Source organism: Trachypithecus francoisi, unplaced genomic scaffold (genome assembly GCF_009764315.1).
Source record: "Trachypithecus francoisi isolate TF-2019V2 unplaced genomic scaffold, Tfra_2.0 Lachesis_group3, whole genome shotgun sequence".
NCBI lineage: Eukaryota > Metazoa > Chordata > Mammalia > Primates > Cercopithecidae > Trachypithecus > Trachypithecus francoisi.
This window is the reverse complement of record NW_022681468.1, coordinates 46872373-46888423: the sequence shown is the minus strand read 5'-3', so window position 1 is coordinate 46888423 and position 16051 is coordinate 46872373. Positions and strand designations below refer to the sequence as shown.

At 36.7% G+C, this 16051-nt stretch overlaps 1 protein-coding gene across 4 annotated transcripts in view; it reads left to right on the top strand.

Moving 5' to 3' along the window:
- The window catches only part of ARID4A (AT-rich interaction domain 4A), a 74580-nt gene that overhangs the window by 32614 nt on the left and 25915 nt on the right, over positions 1–16051 (top strand). For all 4 annotated transcript variants that reach the window (XM_033187904.1, XM_033187902.1, XM_033187903.1 and 1 more), the window contains 4 exons: positions 12198–12270; positions 13843–13937; positions 14424–14521; positions 15054–15285. In XM_033187904.1, coding sequence (XP_033043795.1) covers positions 12198–12270; positions 13843–13937; positions 14424–14521; positions 15054–15285 — 498 coding nt within the window. The remainder of the gene's footprint in view (positions 1–12197; positions 12271–13842; positions 13938–14423; positions 14522–15053; positions 15286–16051) is intronic.

Sequence of the window (16051 nt, the reverse complement as noted above, 5' to 3'; positions counted from 1 at the left end):
ACCAAGAAATATTCTTTCTTGTAAAAAAGACAGTAGGAGTCTATTTTTAGAATATCAATGGATGAAGGCTATTTTTCTGAAACAAGATAGATTTTGAAATGAAAATGATAGATAGTTTGCCAAAATTCAGGATTTAAAGTCAGAATATTAAATGTGAATTTTGTATTTTATCTGTATTTATTTATAGATTATATATTTTCAGGGTAATTAGGCCACATTTTCAGGGTGTGAACTGTTGCAAATCTGTGATGTAGCTTTTGTTTTTTAAATTAACATTAGTTAGGATCTTATATTGTCCAATATTGAAGATCAAGATTAGCCTCTTTATTTTTGCTAATACTTTTAATTGCTGTCCCTTCCAGAATGCATTTTCCCTCCCCCCCCCCCCCCACAAAAAACCCTGGAATTTTAAACAAAGAGGGTAAAAAGAGCTTTGTAGAAAGTTGCAGAGGGAGACTATAAAATAGTAAATTGTAAGTAGTGGTCTTATTACAATGATTCATAAATATTGTAATGTTTTATTCAAGCTGTGAGTATACATTAGTATAAAAGAATGAAGAGCAGAGGCAAAGCTCTGTTACCTATTGTTTGCAGGTAATAGTAAATAAATTTTTAAAGGTAAGAAAGCTTATAAGGATAGTATCTTCTTAAAATGTGTCACGTAAATTATGAGCCTGTTAAAATTAAGTGAATCAGGATGCTTTTCATCTACTGAAAAATAACAGCAAAATTACAGAATTTAGGCACTGATTCATATGATTATTTATTTTTCAGATGGTCAATTTCATAGCATATGTTTTATTGAATTATTGAACTAATTCTTTTTCTCTGGCTATACAGGAAGATTTTCTTGAGTGAAATTTTGTTGCTTTAGAAAAATATCAGCTGCATTTCTTGCTCTTGGGTTTAAGATTTAGTTGCTGAATCATTGTAGCTTGTCTTGAACAGTTATTTTTTAAAAGTGTAATATACTGATAAACTGAAAAGCACTGTATACAATAAAGAGGAGGAGAATGACTGTGGTATAAAATGAATAAAAATCTGATAAGCCATGGCCTACCTGGCTTAGTCATTATGGGCCTTTACCATGTAGGTGAGGCCACGCTGTTGTATTACATTACAGATCAGAGTCTTCCCAAAATGTAATGATGCTATGCTTTTCATGAAGATTCAATGTTGCATTACAATAATCAAAAAGATCTTTTGTAAGATTCTCTAAACCACTGTAACAATACTCTAGTCTGTCATTTGGTGTTTTTAGTATAGCAAGCAAATTTTATGCAGTAGAATCATACAAGTGTTAGATACTTCTGCAGTGTTAATGGGCAGTGAACATTGTTTTTATATTTGATGCTTTGGGTATCCTAAGTAGCCTTAATGAGATTTGAGATTCTATGACTTTACAGAAAGAGCACCTTTTCCCCTTAATATTAGTTTGAATTCCTAAGTATTGGTAGTTCAGGATTTGAGTACAAGATATAGATCTCATGCTGTTACTATGTGGGAAAAGATTGAGGATCTGACAGAAAGTAGGTTTTATATTGATTACTTTAAACTTGAACTCAATAATTATATTGAAAAAATCCCTGGGGGATATTTTTATGGGTATTACTTAAATGTTTTTGTTAAGAAAGTTTTGTATTAGAAAAGATATTACTGGATTTTTCACCTTTAAAATTGATCAAAAAGTTCATGTAAACATAAGTAATCATCTCAATTATTCATTTATTCCTGATTTATATTTACTTTGGATAAATATAGGAGAGTTTTCTAAGGGTAAAAAAAATGGATTGTTGTTTAGAAAACTGAGCATTAAGGGGAATGTGACCAGTCTTAGCTTTTTAAATCATTTTAGCTTATAATAAGTAGGCTTATAGGTTGGGCCCTTTTAAAAATTTCCTATTTAGTAATGAAAATTTGAATTCAGTGAATTTGTAAATAACTACTGCCGTTTCTCTGATATTGGGAATTGTTTAGGGACCACTGACATACTAATGCCTAAGATTATATTCCACTGTTGTAAAAAATCGTAAGTACTTGAGTTTGTTTATTCATGGAAACATAAATATTATTTTTGATGTTTAAATCGTGTTATTTGTGCATATTTATGCCTTTTTGTAGACGGTAAAGGCATTTGTTGATGGTCATTCAAGACTACTTTAGGTATAAACTTACAGTAAATCCTTGATAACTTAGGAAAACCATGCTAAATTGGTAGAATTTAAAGAATATTTTAAATGTAATGTTAACATTTTGTATTTCTAAGCAGATCCTAAAAGGCAACCTTCCAGGAATAATTGAGACTTTAGCTTGCAATCATATAACAACTGACTTGCTAAAATCTTAAAGTTTAGCCCATTAAACAAACAAAAATGCCCCTATGTATTTAGCAGAGTCTTGCTTCATGGTGGTAGTGTAAGAGTCTAGCCCAATTAGGATCATCTAATCAGATTAATAAGGATTCCACATTTGTACACACAAATATAGCTACATACAGCTATGTTTTTATGTATTTAAAAAACTTTTATATCAATTCATTTTTTAGTTGTGGTCATATGAGATAGTTGTACTAAAAATCTTGGATTTGATAGCATTTAAATGACATCTTGATGATTAAAATGTGTACCTTTTCAAATGGGGAAAAATTACTAGGCTCAGTTAACTGATAAAATATAAGAATCATGTAATCATTTATTTTAGGCAGGCTGTTGTTAAAACTGTTCTCTGAAATTATAAGTGCCTTACTATGAATATATCATCTCTTATGTGAGCCCTGAAATTTTCTGTAGGTGTACAATAGGGAAGAATAGTACCATTCTAAATTTTATGATTACCAAATTTCACTGGGCCTTCTTCAGCACTATTGGTCAATTCCCAATTTCTGTAAGCAAATCATTATTTCCTCCATTAAACTGATAATCCTATATCCACTCCACACAACTTTATAAAGAAATTGGGAGCTTCAGATGCGAGCATGCTGTAAACCTGTTTGCCTGCTCTCTTTCGCTTGAGGCACAATTGATAGTGTTTTGTCTTCCTTTATAAGATGAGTCACTCAGGTTATGCTCTGGATCTCATTCCCTTCCTCCTTTCAGGAAAAGAGAGACTATCGACAGGAAAAGAGAGACTATCGACTCTCTCTTTTCTTTCTTGCATCTTTAACTTACTCCTTTCAGTTGTATCCTTCTCATCAGCTTTGTAAAACATGCTTACATCTCTCCCAGCCTTCTGACAACCCCTCCATATTTTCTCGACGAGTCTTCGGACAACCTCTGTGCTTTCCTCTCCAGGTAACTACATTTCTTCTTCATCGGCTCATGGCCAGATCGCTTAGAGTTACATACACTGTTCGTAACCTCCCCTTTACTCTTAATTCACTATAGTGTGTCTTGCTTTCCCACAACTAAAACAGTTTTACTAAGGTTACCAGTGACTCCAACAAACTTTTGTACTAAACCAAACACATTTTTGTCTTGATCTTACTTGACTACTGAGTAGTAGTCAGTACCTCTGACATACCTAACTTCTTAGAATGCTTGGTATCCATGACATCACAGTTTTTTGGCCTACTTCCTATCTAAAATGATATAATGACTCGATATCTATATGTACATCAAAGACGTCTCTTCTTAGCTCAGGACATTTATAACAAACTGCCAATGAAGATTTCATCTTGTTCCTTTTTTTTTTGGAGACAGAGTTTTGCTCTTGTTAGCTAGGCTGGAGCACAATGGCATGATCTCAGCTCACTGCAATTTCTGCCTCCTGGGTTCAAGCAATTCTCCTGCCTCAGCCTCCTGAGTAGCTGAGATTATGGCATGTACCTCCATGCCTGACTAATTTTCTATTGTTAGTAGAGATGGGGTTTCTCCATGTTGGTCAGGCTGGTCTCGAACTCCCGACCTCAGGTGATCCACCCATCTCGGCCTCCCAAAGTGCTGGGATTACAGGCATGAGCCACTGCGCTCGGCCGAGGATTTCATCTTAACTTGTACATATTCAGACTCAGTATGTGCAAGACTGCATTCATCTTCTTTTTCCCCTAAACCTGTCCTTTCCCTGGCTGTCCTTAATTCATTTTAATAGAAGCAACATCTCCTCAGCTGTCCAAGCCAGATACACAGAAATCACCTTGATTATTCTTAACCCCCTGTCCAATCAGATACCCAGTCCATTCTCTTCTACCCACTCGAATAGCTCTCAAATTTGTCCACTTCCTTTGGTTTCTTTTCTTCTTTCTGTCAGTCTTACTCCAAGCTACTGTTCTCTTTTACCTAGTCTGATGCAATAACAATAACAACTTAATTGTTCTTTCTGTTTTTTTTTTTTTCTAACTGAAAATATATATATGTGATTCTTTTAGGAATAAAATAATTTTAGGGAGCAAAAGAGGTTGTGGTTTTTATTCTTTTGGATTAAAATGTTTCTAAAGCATATTGCATAATACCACCTTTTTCTAAAAGCAGTATAATGTACATTATTTAATGTAATATTTACTCAAGATTTAATTATTGCATTCTTGTAAATCACATACTGTCTTGGCTCTTAGCCCTTACATTAAGTGACATAAGTCTGTAAAGATTGTGAATTTTTTTCCCAGTTTTCTTTCTTCTAATCTATATATTGTCAATTGTTAGTTTTTACATATGATAACTTTCTGGACAGTTCTTCAGAATTCCACTTGGGGTGAGTCTTATTGATAACCTACGTAGTCATTTTGACCTATGGCTCACCTGAGTTACCAGACTTACCATTTGTTTTGTTTGCTTTTCACTTTAAGTTAAACCTAAAGTTAAACCTGAAGTTTAACTGAAAGTTTAAAATTTTAAGCTTTCTTTTTAAATTCGTCTTTATTTGCTGTTTCACTAAGGTGTTGTGACAACAAAATACATCTGTTGTACCGGAACATACATCAAGATGTACCTTTCATAATACCACTATTAAAATGTTTACCTTTTGTAGGAGATACAAACAAGTAAAGATGACCACGCTAAATAATGTTCTCAGTTTATTCATGGAGACTTGGTGGTTTTTAAAGTAAGACTGTTTAGTCCTTGCAACAGTCTATGTAAATATATATATAAATAAATATATACACATGGAATTGCCTCAGAGTGCATTGCCTGAGAAAAGAGAGATTATGAAGGGGAGTTAGATACCTTATCCCATAGTTCCTCCCAAAGTGGACTTCCTTTTTCTTTTTTTCTTTTTTCTTTTTTTTTTGAGACAGTTTCACTCCGTCACTCAGACTGGAGTACGATTTCCACTCACTGCAATCTCCGCCTCCCAAGTTCAGATGGTTTTCATGCCTCAGCCTTCCCAGTAGCTGGAATTACAGGCATGCGCCACCATGCCCAGCTGATTTTTGTACTTTTAGTAGGGACAAGGTTTCACCATGTTGGCCAGGCTGGTCTCGAACTCCTGGCCTCAAGCGATCCGCCCACCTTGGCCTCCCAAAGTGCTGGGATTATAGGCGTGAGCCACTGTGCCCAGCCCCAAAGTGAACTTTCTAGAACCTTATAATAAATCTCCTAGAACCTTCTCTTTATATATATATATATCTTTGTGTGTGTATATATATATCTTTGTGTGTGTGTGTATATATATAAAATTAAGAAAACCGAGGTTTAGAGAGGTTTCAGAATTTTTTACAGGCTTTTAAGAAAATGTTCTCTCCTCCTCTAGATTGTAAGATCTGTGAAAGCAGGGGATTTCAGGGTTTTTGTTTTTTCCTTTTCCTACCAGTATATGTAGCTAACAGCTATCAACACAGAGCTTGCTTAGCTGATATTAAACCTTCATTAAATGAATGAATATGGGTTATGTAATTGTTGTAGCAAATTACTCTTTGAAACAAGGTGGTGGGAAATTTGTTATAAGGTTCTAGAAAGTTCACCTTGGCCGGGGGAACTAAGGGATAAGATATCTAACTTCCCTTTATAGTGTCTGTTTTCTCAGGCTGTGTACTCTGTAGGCAATCTCAATTTCTTGCATAATTTTGTGAGTTTATAAAATAAATTATTTTTTGCTTAAGTCATCTTGGGATAGTTTTCTGTCACTTGTAGTAAAAGTTCTTGACTTTCAGTGCTCCTTGTTTGTATTTTGTTCCACTTACACCTCTTTATTCTCCCTTCCACGATATGGGACTTCTTACATCTCCCCTGCTGCCACTTAGATATTGTTCAGAAGTTGCTGTTGAGCTGTAAGGTATATTACATTGAATATTGCCTTTGTGTTGCCCATTTCCTTTGTTAGTATTAAGTATAATAGGAAAGATAAAATGAAAGTTTTAAAAACTCAGAAAATAAGTGACAACAGCTGAGATTTTAAAAATTCAACAGATGTTTGTAGGAACAAAGAGGTGGGCACGGGTCAAATCATGATGGGGCAGACTTCTAAAGGCCTGTGATGAAAAACCCAGACTTCGTCCTGAAGGTGCTGAAAGCCAGTAAAGGGTTACCAGCAGGAACCACCTATGTTTTTTATAAAGATGTTTATGGATAATGAATTCAAAGGGAAAACACCAGAGGGAAGACATCTGGAGTAAGTGGTGATTATACCTCACTGCAGCCTCAACCTCCCAGGCTTATGCCATCCTCCCACCTTAACCTCCTGAGTAGCGGGACTAGGATTATAGGCACGCACCACTATGCCCGGCTAATTTATTATTATTATTTTTTTATAGAGACGAGATTTTGCTCTGTTGCCCAGTCTGGTCTAAAACCCCTAGGGTCAAGTGATCCTCCTTCCTGGCCCTCCCAAAGTGCTGGGATTACAGGCAGGAGCCACTGCGCCTGACCAAAAATTCTAAGGGATTCCCATAGGGGTTCCTGAAACCTAAGAATACCCATCAATAATATGTACTGTTACATACAAAACACAGTACAGGGAAACCACAAAGATCAAGTTTAGTTATACCTTTCCTCACTTTAAAAATGACCGTTTTTGTGGCTCCAATATGTTACACGCTAGGAAACTATCCCAAGCCACCAGTTAGAACTGTGTACAAGTTACATGGGTCTGAGGAGCTTTGGGTAAAGTTCATCATCTTTTACTGACATATTTTGACAATTTGGACGCTGTCCACCTTCCTAATGTGTATTGGAAAGTAGAGTTGCTAGCTAAGAAAGCTAATAGCTCCTACAAAAATAAGATATGATCTTATTTTTCGAATTGTGTTTGTCTCTGTATTACTCTGTTCTCACGTTGTCATAAAGAACTACATTAGACTGGGTATTTTATAAAGAAAGAGGTTTAATTGACTCACAGTTCCACAGGCTGTACAGGAGGCATGGCTGGGGAGGCCTCAGGAAACTTATAATGAGGAGAAAAGGTGAAGGGGAAGCAAGCATATCTTCATGTGGCAACAGGAGAGAGAGAGAAAGAGAGAGAGAGAGCGTGAGCGCAAAGGGGGAAGTGCTCTACACTTTCAAGCAACCAGATCTCATGAGACCGCACTATCATGAGAACAGCAAGGGAGAAATCTGCCCCCATGATCCAATCACCTCCCACCAGTTCCTTCCCCCAGTATTTGGGATTGCAGTTCAACGTGAGATTTGGATGGGGACACAGAGCCAAACCATATCAGTTTCCCATCCCACTAAAATGGTAGGAAGTCTGTTTACTAGAATTTGTGACATTTTCAAATGCATAATCATTCATTTTCAGATTAATATATTTGGACAAGGGACAAGGTGAATGCCAGCAAGTCATGGGCCATAACCACCTGTGGGTTTTTTTGGTTTTTTTTTCTTCTTCTTTTTTTTTGAGATGGAGTCTCGCTTGTTTTGCCCAGGCTGGAGTGCAGTGGCACAGTCTTAGCTGGGATTACAGGTGCTGCACGCCAGCATGCCCAGCTAGTTTTGTTTTGTTTTTTGTTTTGTTTTTTGTTTTTTGGTTTTTTCTTTTGAGACGGAGTCTTGCTCTGTCACCTAGGCTGGAGTGCAGTGGCACAATCTTGGCTCACTACAACCTCCACCTCCTTGGTTCAAGTGATTCTCCTGTCTCAGCCTCCTGAGTAGCTGGGATTACAGGCGCATGCCGCCACGCCTGGCTAATTTTTTGTATTTTCGTAGAGACGGGGTTTTACCGTATTGCTCAGGCTGGTCTTGAACTCCTGAGCTCAGGCAATCTGCCCATCTGGGCCTCCCACAGTGCTGGGATTACAGGCATGAGCCATTGCGCCCAGCCTAATTTTGTAATAGAGACGGGACTTCGCCATGTTTGCCAGGCTGGTCTCGAACTCCTGACCTCAGGTAATCCGCCTGCCTCGGCCTCCTAAAGTGCTGGGATTACAGGCGTGAGCCACCACCCCAGCCCCAACTGTGTCTTAAGAACATCCTCAACTATTCTTATTTCCTCTCTTTCTCTGACTCTTGTATTTATATTATCATAAATCTTAGCTCTCATACTCAATGAATGTGAAACAAGAAAACTCTACACAATTCATTTGCACAGATACCATTTTCATTCACATGAGTATCTAAACTAAATGCCAGTCATTATGAGTAAGCCAGGCACAGTGGTTCTCTCTTCTTCCCTCTTCCCTTCCCTCTCCCTCTCCCCACCCCTCCATCCATCTGTCTTTCTCTCTCTCTCTTCCTCTTCCTTTCATGTGAAGAGGTGAACTTTCCATCCCAGCTGGCAAGACTAATTCAGGCATGCATTCTCTTCCTTGTGGACTGTTATAATGGCTTCCTTGTCCCTTCCAATCCATCAAACTCATTCTTAGCTGAGACATTTTAAATATACAAATCTGATCTAATTATCTTTCCCTGTCTCAAACTTCACATCTAACCACAGTATCAAGTTTTGATTATTTAGCATACTATTACAGAGTCCTTTCCTAATCCCAGCCTGCCTTTGTCAGTCTCATGCTTATGCTGTTTGCTCTAGCTCCAGGGCTGTCTACTATTTATATTTTGAAGCTGCCTAATACTACCACTGCCAGTTCATCTCAAGGAGAACCATTCATTTCCTCACTTGCTCCTCCTGTATTCTTTTATGTATTTTACAACACTTATCACATCGTGTTATATTGGCTTCTTTTACCTTTCTACACCTCCTGCCAAACTCAGAGCAGCAAAAATAGAAAGGAACCATGTGTTCTCATTTTAATCCACAGTGCTTTTGAACAATCTCTGATTCATGGTAACCATCAGTAGATGTTTAAGCTTAATCTGAAGACGTGCCTAAAGTCAGAAAATTCACAATTTAGTAGTGTAGATAGATATTCAACTACTTATAATACTAGGCAGTATATACTAATACTAAATAAATCGGAAATTTCTTGAAATTATGATCATGAATGTGACTCTTGGATCTCTGGCATTTTACTGGGTACATAGTTATTCTTATGTATAAATGTAAATGACTAAATGAAGGGAAGAAGTCTCCTCAGCATGGTCTAGTGGACCTCTACCTCCCATTCTTATAACCCTCTTGTATTCCAAAACCCTTGAAAGATGCAACAGTCCCAGGCCTTGACCAGGAGGGAAATTGCTATGAAAATGCCATGGACAGAGAAAGCAAACCGTGATAGCAATTAAGAGCCCCATACAAAAGTCATAAAGGCACATTCTTCTCATTGGAGGCATTTTCTAGCGTATGCAGTTTTACTGCAAGGTGACTAGCAGTAAGGCTATTTTCAAGAATAATTATGAGGAGTGGCTTATTGTAAGAGAAGCAATTTTAAGTTTCACAGAAACATCAGATAAGTTTAAAACTTTGTTTATAGCATCATCTTTTATTTATTCTTGGTAGAAAATAAATTTCCCCTCAAGGCATATGTCTGTAAGTAGAATTCTTTATTCATTTATGTCTTGTTTAACTGTATCAAAACTACAATTTTATGGCCATAGTTTCTCATGAAACCTAAAGCACTCTTGGTTACCCACTAACTTTTAAATAAAATACACATAAATAAAATTTTATCTATAAAAATATATTCTTAACATTAAAAATTTATCTAATGTTGGGTACAACCTAATTTTTCAATTGATGAGTTAATTTTGTTTACTTGTATTGGGGAGCAACTTTGATTTTAAATTACTGCCTTTTTAAAGAATTGCTTTTACATATATTGGATACAGAAGGGATCCCTGAATTCTGTAACATCGTAAATACTGGAATGAGGCCGGGTGTAGTGGCTCACATCTGTAATCCCAGCCCTTTGGGAGGCCAAGGTAGGTGGATCACCTGAGGTCAGGGGTTTGACACCAGCCTGGCCAATGTGGCGAAACCCAGTTTCTACTAAAAATACAAAAATTAGCCAGATGTGGTGGTGCATGCCTGTAATCCCGGCTACTCAGGAGCCTGAGGAAGGAGAATCACTTGAACTCGGGAGGCAGAGGGTTGCAGTGAGCTGAGATTGTGCCATTGCACTCTAGCCTGGGTGACAGCAAGACTCTGTCTTTAAAAAAAATATACTGGAATGAAGTTTTCATCTGAAGAGAGAATATTATGAATACAGGGCACAGGCAAAGCATAGAGCCAGTCTGGCATAAGTGGTTTTTGGTTTTCATTTTTTTTTCCCCACACTAGAAGTTCTTAAAATTAATGCGTGAAGTGGTTCTTGGGCTATTGAATTACTTATTTTCTTGAGTTAACTCATTGGCAGTTAACTTTGTAAAAGCAATATTTTTAAATTCACATGGGGAAAAACTGCCATCTCTTAATTTGAGCTTTAAGTAATCACCCCTACTAACTACTTTATAGTGATTATTAACTTTGTAAATTGCTGATTTTGGACACATGTTAGAACTTAGATTTAAATTTCTTCATATTTGGTAAAAGTATTTTAGTGTTATAAATCATTATGAATGAATGTACTAAAAGAAAAAAGAATGTAATAAAAGATCTTACTCCCTTTCTCTTGATTGTCTCATGGTTTTTTATTATATATTTTAATCAACTACATACTTATTGATCCTGGCTATATTATCAGCTATTAGATAACACAATTTTAAAGTGCCTCTTGCCCTCTGGACACCAAAGACTCAACATTTATTGCTTGAGCATTGCCTTTGTTTTGAATATGGCTTTGTAAAGACAAAAATCCAGGCCGGGTGCTGTGGCTCATGCCTGTAATCCCAGCACTTTGTGAGACTGGGGTGGGCGGATCACCTGAGGTCAGGAGTTCGAGACTAGCTTGGCCAAAATGGTGAGACCCCTCTCTATTAAAAATACAAAAAAACTAGCTAGGTGTAGTGGCAAACTACTGTAGTCCCAGCTACTCAGGAGGCTGAGTCAGCAGAATTGCTTGAACCCAGGAGGCAGAGGCTTCAGTGAGCTGAGGTCGTCCCATTGCACTCCAGCCTAGGCAGCAAGAGTAAAACTCCATCTAAAAAAAAAAAAAAAAAAATTCTGAGCTCTTTTAGAACAGAGGAGAATAATACTCTAAGTTATGATCATTTATATGGAGGAAACATCAGTGTTTTGTTTCTCTGTAGTGTTGCTAAACTTTAAGAATTTTTAAAGAAGCTAAATCAGTAATTATGTATCTTGTTTCCTTCCCTAAGAATTACTTCTGGAATTATTTTGTTATCTTATTTTTAGGTGTTGCAAAGTCAACTACAGGGGCCATACTAGAAAGGCAAAAGAGACAACCATGTTATTGTGAGATGAGGGCGTGATGAGGTCTGGGGTAAAATAGAATATATGTGACTCACTTAAATGTATTCAAATTTCTTTAAAACATTGTGCCATCTAAACAAAAATCCTTTGCCACTGTGACTTTGCAATCCCTGGTTTATATTCATCTGACAATAACAAAACCTATCATATTTATATGAAAATTACTTTTATATGTAAATATATGATATAATGAACATGTATCATGATTGTGCTCATCTGCCAGTATATTTGCGTGGGCCACATACTACTTTTAATGGGCTTAGAAAAAAATACCAGGTGAGGTGAAAACGTAACACTCCCATTTTATTCCTGAATGTTTTCCTCTTGGCTAATCTTAGTCCTTACAGTGATATTCAAAGGTAGAGTTAGACTGGTAAATGGAGTGAAGGGTAGATATTTTATAGCTTCATAAATATGACTTAAAATGTGGCATCGTAGGATATTGAGAAAATTCAGATTTTTCAGCTTAATGACTTTACATTGGGTTCACAAAAATAAAAGAATGTCGACATGTATCTTTTCCAGTTCACTGCGCCATACATTTATATATTTTATCTTTACAGCCTGAGGAAGAACTTGATCCTGAAGAGAGGGACAACTTCCTCCAGCAGCTTTATAAGTTTATGGAAGACAGAGGTATTTTCATGCTCATTATTTTAAAGTAGTCATTTATTTTACATGTTTACATTCTAGGTATATGCATTGTTTTTGTTAGTATTGCAGATAAACAGTTTTGGATTTTATTTATTTATTTATTTAGAGACAGGTTCTTGCTTTGATGCCCAGGCTGGAGTGCAGTGATTTGCTCCTGGCTTACTGCAGCCTTGACCTCCTGGGCTCAAGTGATCCTCCTGCCTCAGCCTCTTGAGTAGCTGGGACTACAGGCATGTGCCACCATACCTAGCTAAGTTTTTATTTTTCTATTTTTTGTAGAGACGGGTTTGGCCATATTGCCCAGGCTGGTCTCAAACTCCTGGCCTCAAGTGATCCTCTTACCTCTGCCTCCCAAAGTGCTGAGATTACAGCTGTGAACCACCATGCCTATCTAGTTTTGGATTTTAAATAAATCCTAGAATCAGTTACACCTGACAGTAGTAAAATATTTGGAATTAAACTGTGAATACCTAATTTACATAGAAACAAGTGAGAAAGTATTTTGATACAATTTAGTTTTCCCTGTCACTTATAAAACTAAAGAATATTCTGATATTTCAGAAATAGAAAGTGACCAGTTATAATGTTAATCTGCATATCCACTAATTGCTAATGCTGTATTCGTGGTAAATAAACTGGATAAACTAGCGTGATCCTTGTTCTCAGCAAATTAAACATAATAGGAGACCAATTGTTATCTGAAAAGGATGAGATTTCTAATATCGGTAGAATAATAGAACAATTATAAACCATCCTACTCCTTGGCATTTGTTAGTCCTGGAAAATCTTAAGATAAATTGGTCCTAAACATTCTGTGTGGCCTTCAGAAATCATCCTTCAGATTACTGCTAACAGTCTTAACATTTGTGTCAAAGCAGTGAAAATGAAACCAAGGTGTAAATCTTATCTTTTCTATTGTGTTTGTTTATGCCTAAACTTTTTTTTTTTTTTTTTTGAGACAGAGTCTTGCTCTGTCACTCAAGCTGGAGTGCAGTGGCATGAACATGGCTCCCTCCAGCCTCCACTTCCTGGGCTCAAGCAATCCTCCCACTTCAGGCTCCTGAGTACCTGGGACCACAGGTGCACACCACCACACTCAGCTAATGTTTTCCTTTTAATTTTTGTAGAGACAGGATATCGCCATGTTGCCCAGGCTGGTCTCAAACTCCTGAGCCCAAGTGATCTTCCTGCCTTAGGCTGCCAAAGTGCTGGGGTTACAGGTGTGAGCTGCTGCACCCAGCCCTATGCCCAAGCTTCTTGAACCAGCAACATTGTTGGCCACACCATGCAGTGTTTGGTTTTACTCAGTTCATTCACAGTTAAAGAGGTGGCTTTATTAGTTTTAGAAGTATAACACCTAAAATCTGAAGATCCCCACAAAGGCTATATAAATAATGGAGAGCGTATCTTATGTTGTCTTACATTGTTTAAGGCTCTTTAAATATGTGCCTCTAATTAATGAAATTTGGGAAATTATAAGTTGACAGCTTTGTTTTCAAATTAGTATTTCTCATTTGAATAAACATTTTATTTCTACCTACTTACATTGAAAAGGTACTCCAATCAACAAACCACCTGTTTTGGGCTATAAAGATCTCAATCTCTTCAAACTCTTCAGACTGGTTTATCATCAGGGTGGATGTGACAATGTAAGTATAACACTGCTCTTTGAAACATGTATTGATGTCATAAAAAGGTAAATTATCTTATATTGCATTATATGCACATTGGATAATAAATACATTTCCTTAATGAACATAGAATATTAGGGTAAAGATTATTTCCTGGCCAGGCATGGTGGCTCACACCTGTAATCCCAGCATTTTGGGAGGCTGAGGCGGGTGGATTGCTTGAGCTCAGGAGTTCAAGACCAGCCTGGGCAACATGGTGAAACCCTGTCTCAACAAAAATTAGCCAGGTGTGGTGTCGCATGCCTGTGGTCCCAACTACTCGGGAAGCTGAGGTGGGAGGATCACTTGAGCCCAGGAAGTCGAGGCTGCAGTGAGCCCTAATTGCACCACTGCACTCCAGCCTGGGCGACAGAGTGAGACCCTGTCTCAAAAAAAAAAAAAAAAAGGAAAAAAACAAAGATTAATTCCCTTTGCAAATGTTAACATAAAAACTTAATTTTCCAGATTGATAGTGGTGCTGTATGGAAGCAAATTTATATGGACCTTGGCATTCCTATTTTGAATTCAGCTGCTTCCTACAATGTAAAAACTGCTTATAGAAAGTAAGTAGTATAGTTTATTCATCAAAGAATATATATTTATAGGAAATATTTTCCATTTACTTTGTTAACAAGAATACATCAATCTAGGAACATTAAAGTTAGAGAAAGTATATAAAAAGGTTTAGGTTGACAGATACTTGTGATTGAAAGTTATTTCAGTGCATCAAATCTTATTTACTTACTTCTTATGTTGTCCTGATTTCCTTTCCAAAAGCAAGATGCAGACAGTGTCTGCGATTATGATACATATTATAGAGCTACATCTTTTGGGGTGAACAGCCTTCATATCAAAACTTACGATAGTTATGTTTAGTTATCACAAGCTCAGACGTCTCAGGATGGCATTTTATGATCAGTTCTTCTGTTTATAATTCGATCTAAAACACCAAGAAAATAGTAACACAGAAAATAGCAACACAAAATTTTTTTTAAATTACTGGGCTTTACTTTTTAAAAATGTGTTTAATAACATATGAATTCAAGTTAAATGCAAAGACTGTAAGATTTCTTAAATGAAATATTGTTTGTTTAGGTATCTGTATGGTTTTGAGGAGTACTGCCGTTCGGCAAATATTCAGTTCAGAACTATTCATCACCATGAACCAAAAGTAAAAGAGGAAAAAAAAGACTTAGAAGAATCAATGGAAGAGGCTCTCAAATTAGATCAAGAAATGCCTTTAACAGAAGTGAAGAGTGAACCTGAGGAAAATATTGATTCAAACAGTGAAAGTGAAAGAGAAGAGATAGAATTAAAATCTCCAAGGGTGAGTTCTTAATACTAGTTTTATCTGGTTTAAGTATTACTTAAAATTTTTTATTATAGCCATTTTCATATATACACAAAATACAGTGAACCTAGCTTATTTTCCAGTATTTAATGCTGCTTAGCTAACTACTTTTTTCTAAATATATTGTATATTATTTTCTCTACCTGAAAACCCTTCCTTCTGTTTTCTGTTTATGTTCGATCAAGTCATTCTCATCTGGGATGAATCTCAGATATTCCTTTTCCAAGTCTTTTGCTAAAGTATCACCTCATTGAAGGCTATCTCGGTCACCTTATCTGAAATTGTAACCTGCCTCCTCTCTTTGGAACTCTCAGTCCCTCTAATGTTGCTCCTATTTGTAATGTACTTATTCTGTTTATTGTGATTATCTGTTTTGCCCCACTCTACACAAGAATCACACTCCACGAGGTCAGGGGTTAGTGTTTATTTCGTTTATTGACAGATCCCAGGCATTTAGAATAGTGCCTGGCACATAATAAAAGCTTATTAAATAGATGTTGAATAAATGAATCACCTCTTTATAGCGCCTGTGCCCTGAACTAGATGGTATCTTGTCTTTGTCTGTAACTTTATAGCACACTGTGTGGCTCTAGTGATGTGTGCATGTACGCTGGTTGTATCTTCCAACTCTGCTCCTTCTTTCCTTTAATATATAAAGTCTGTTTAGGAATTGTCATCTAGCATTTGGATCAGTGTCCAGTGATGTTTACATATAGGATTTATCAAGTTTTAGAAAGAGAAA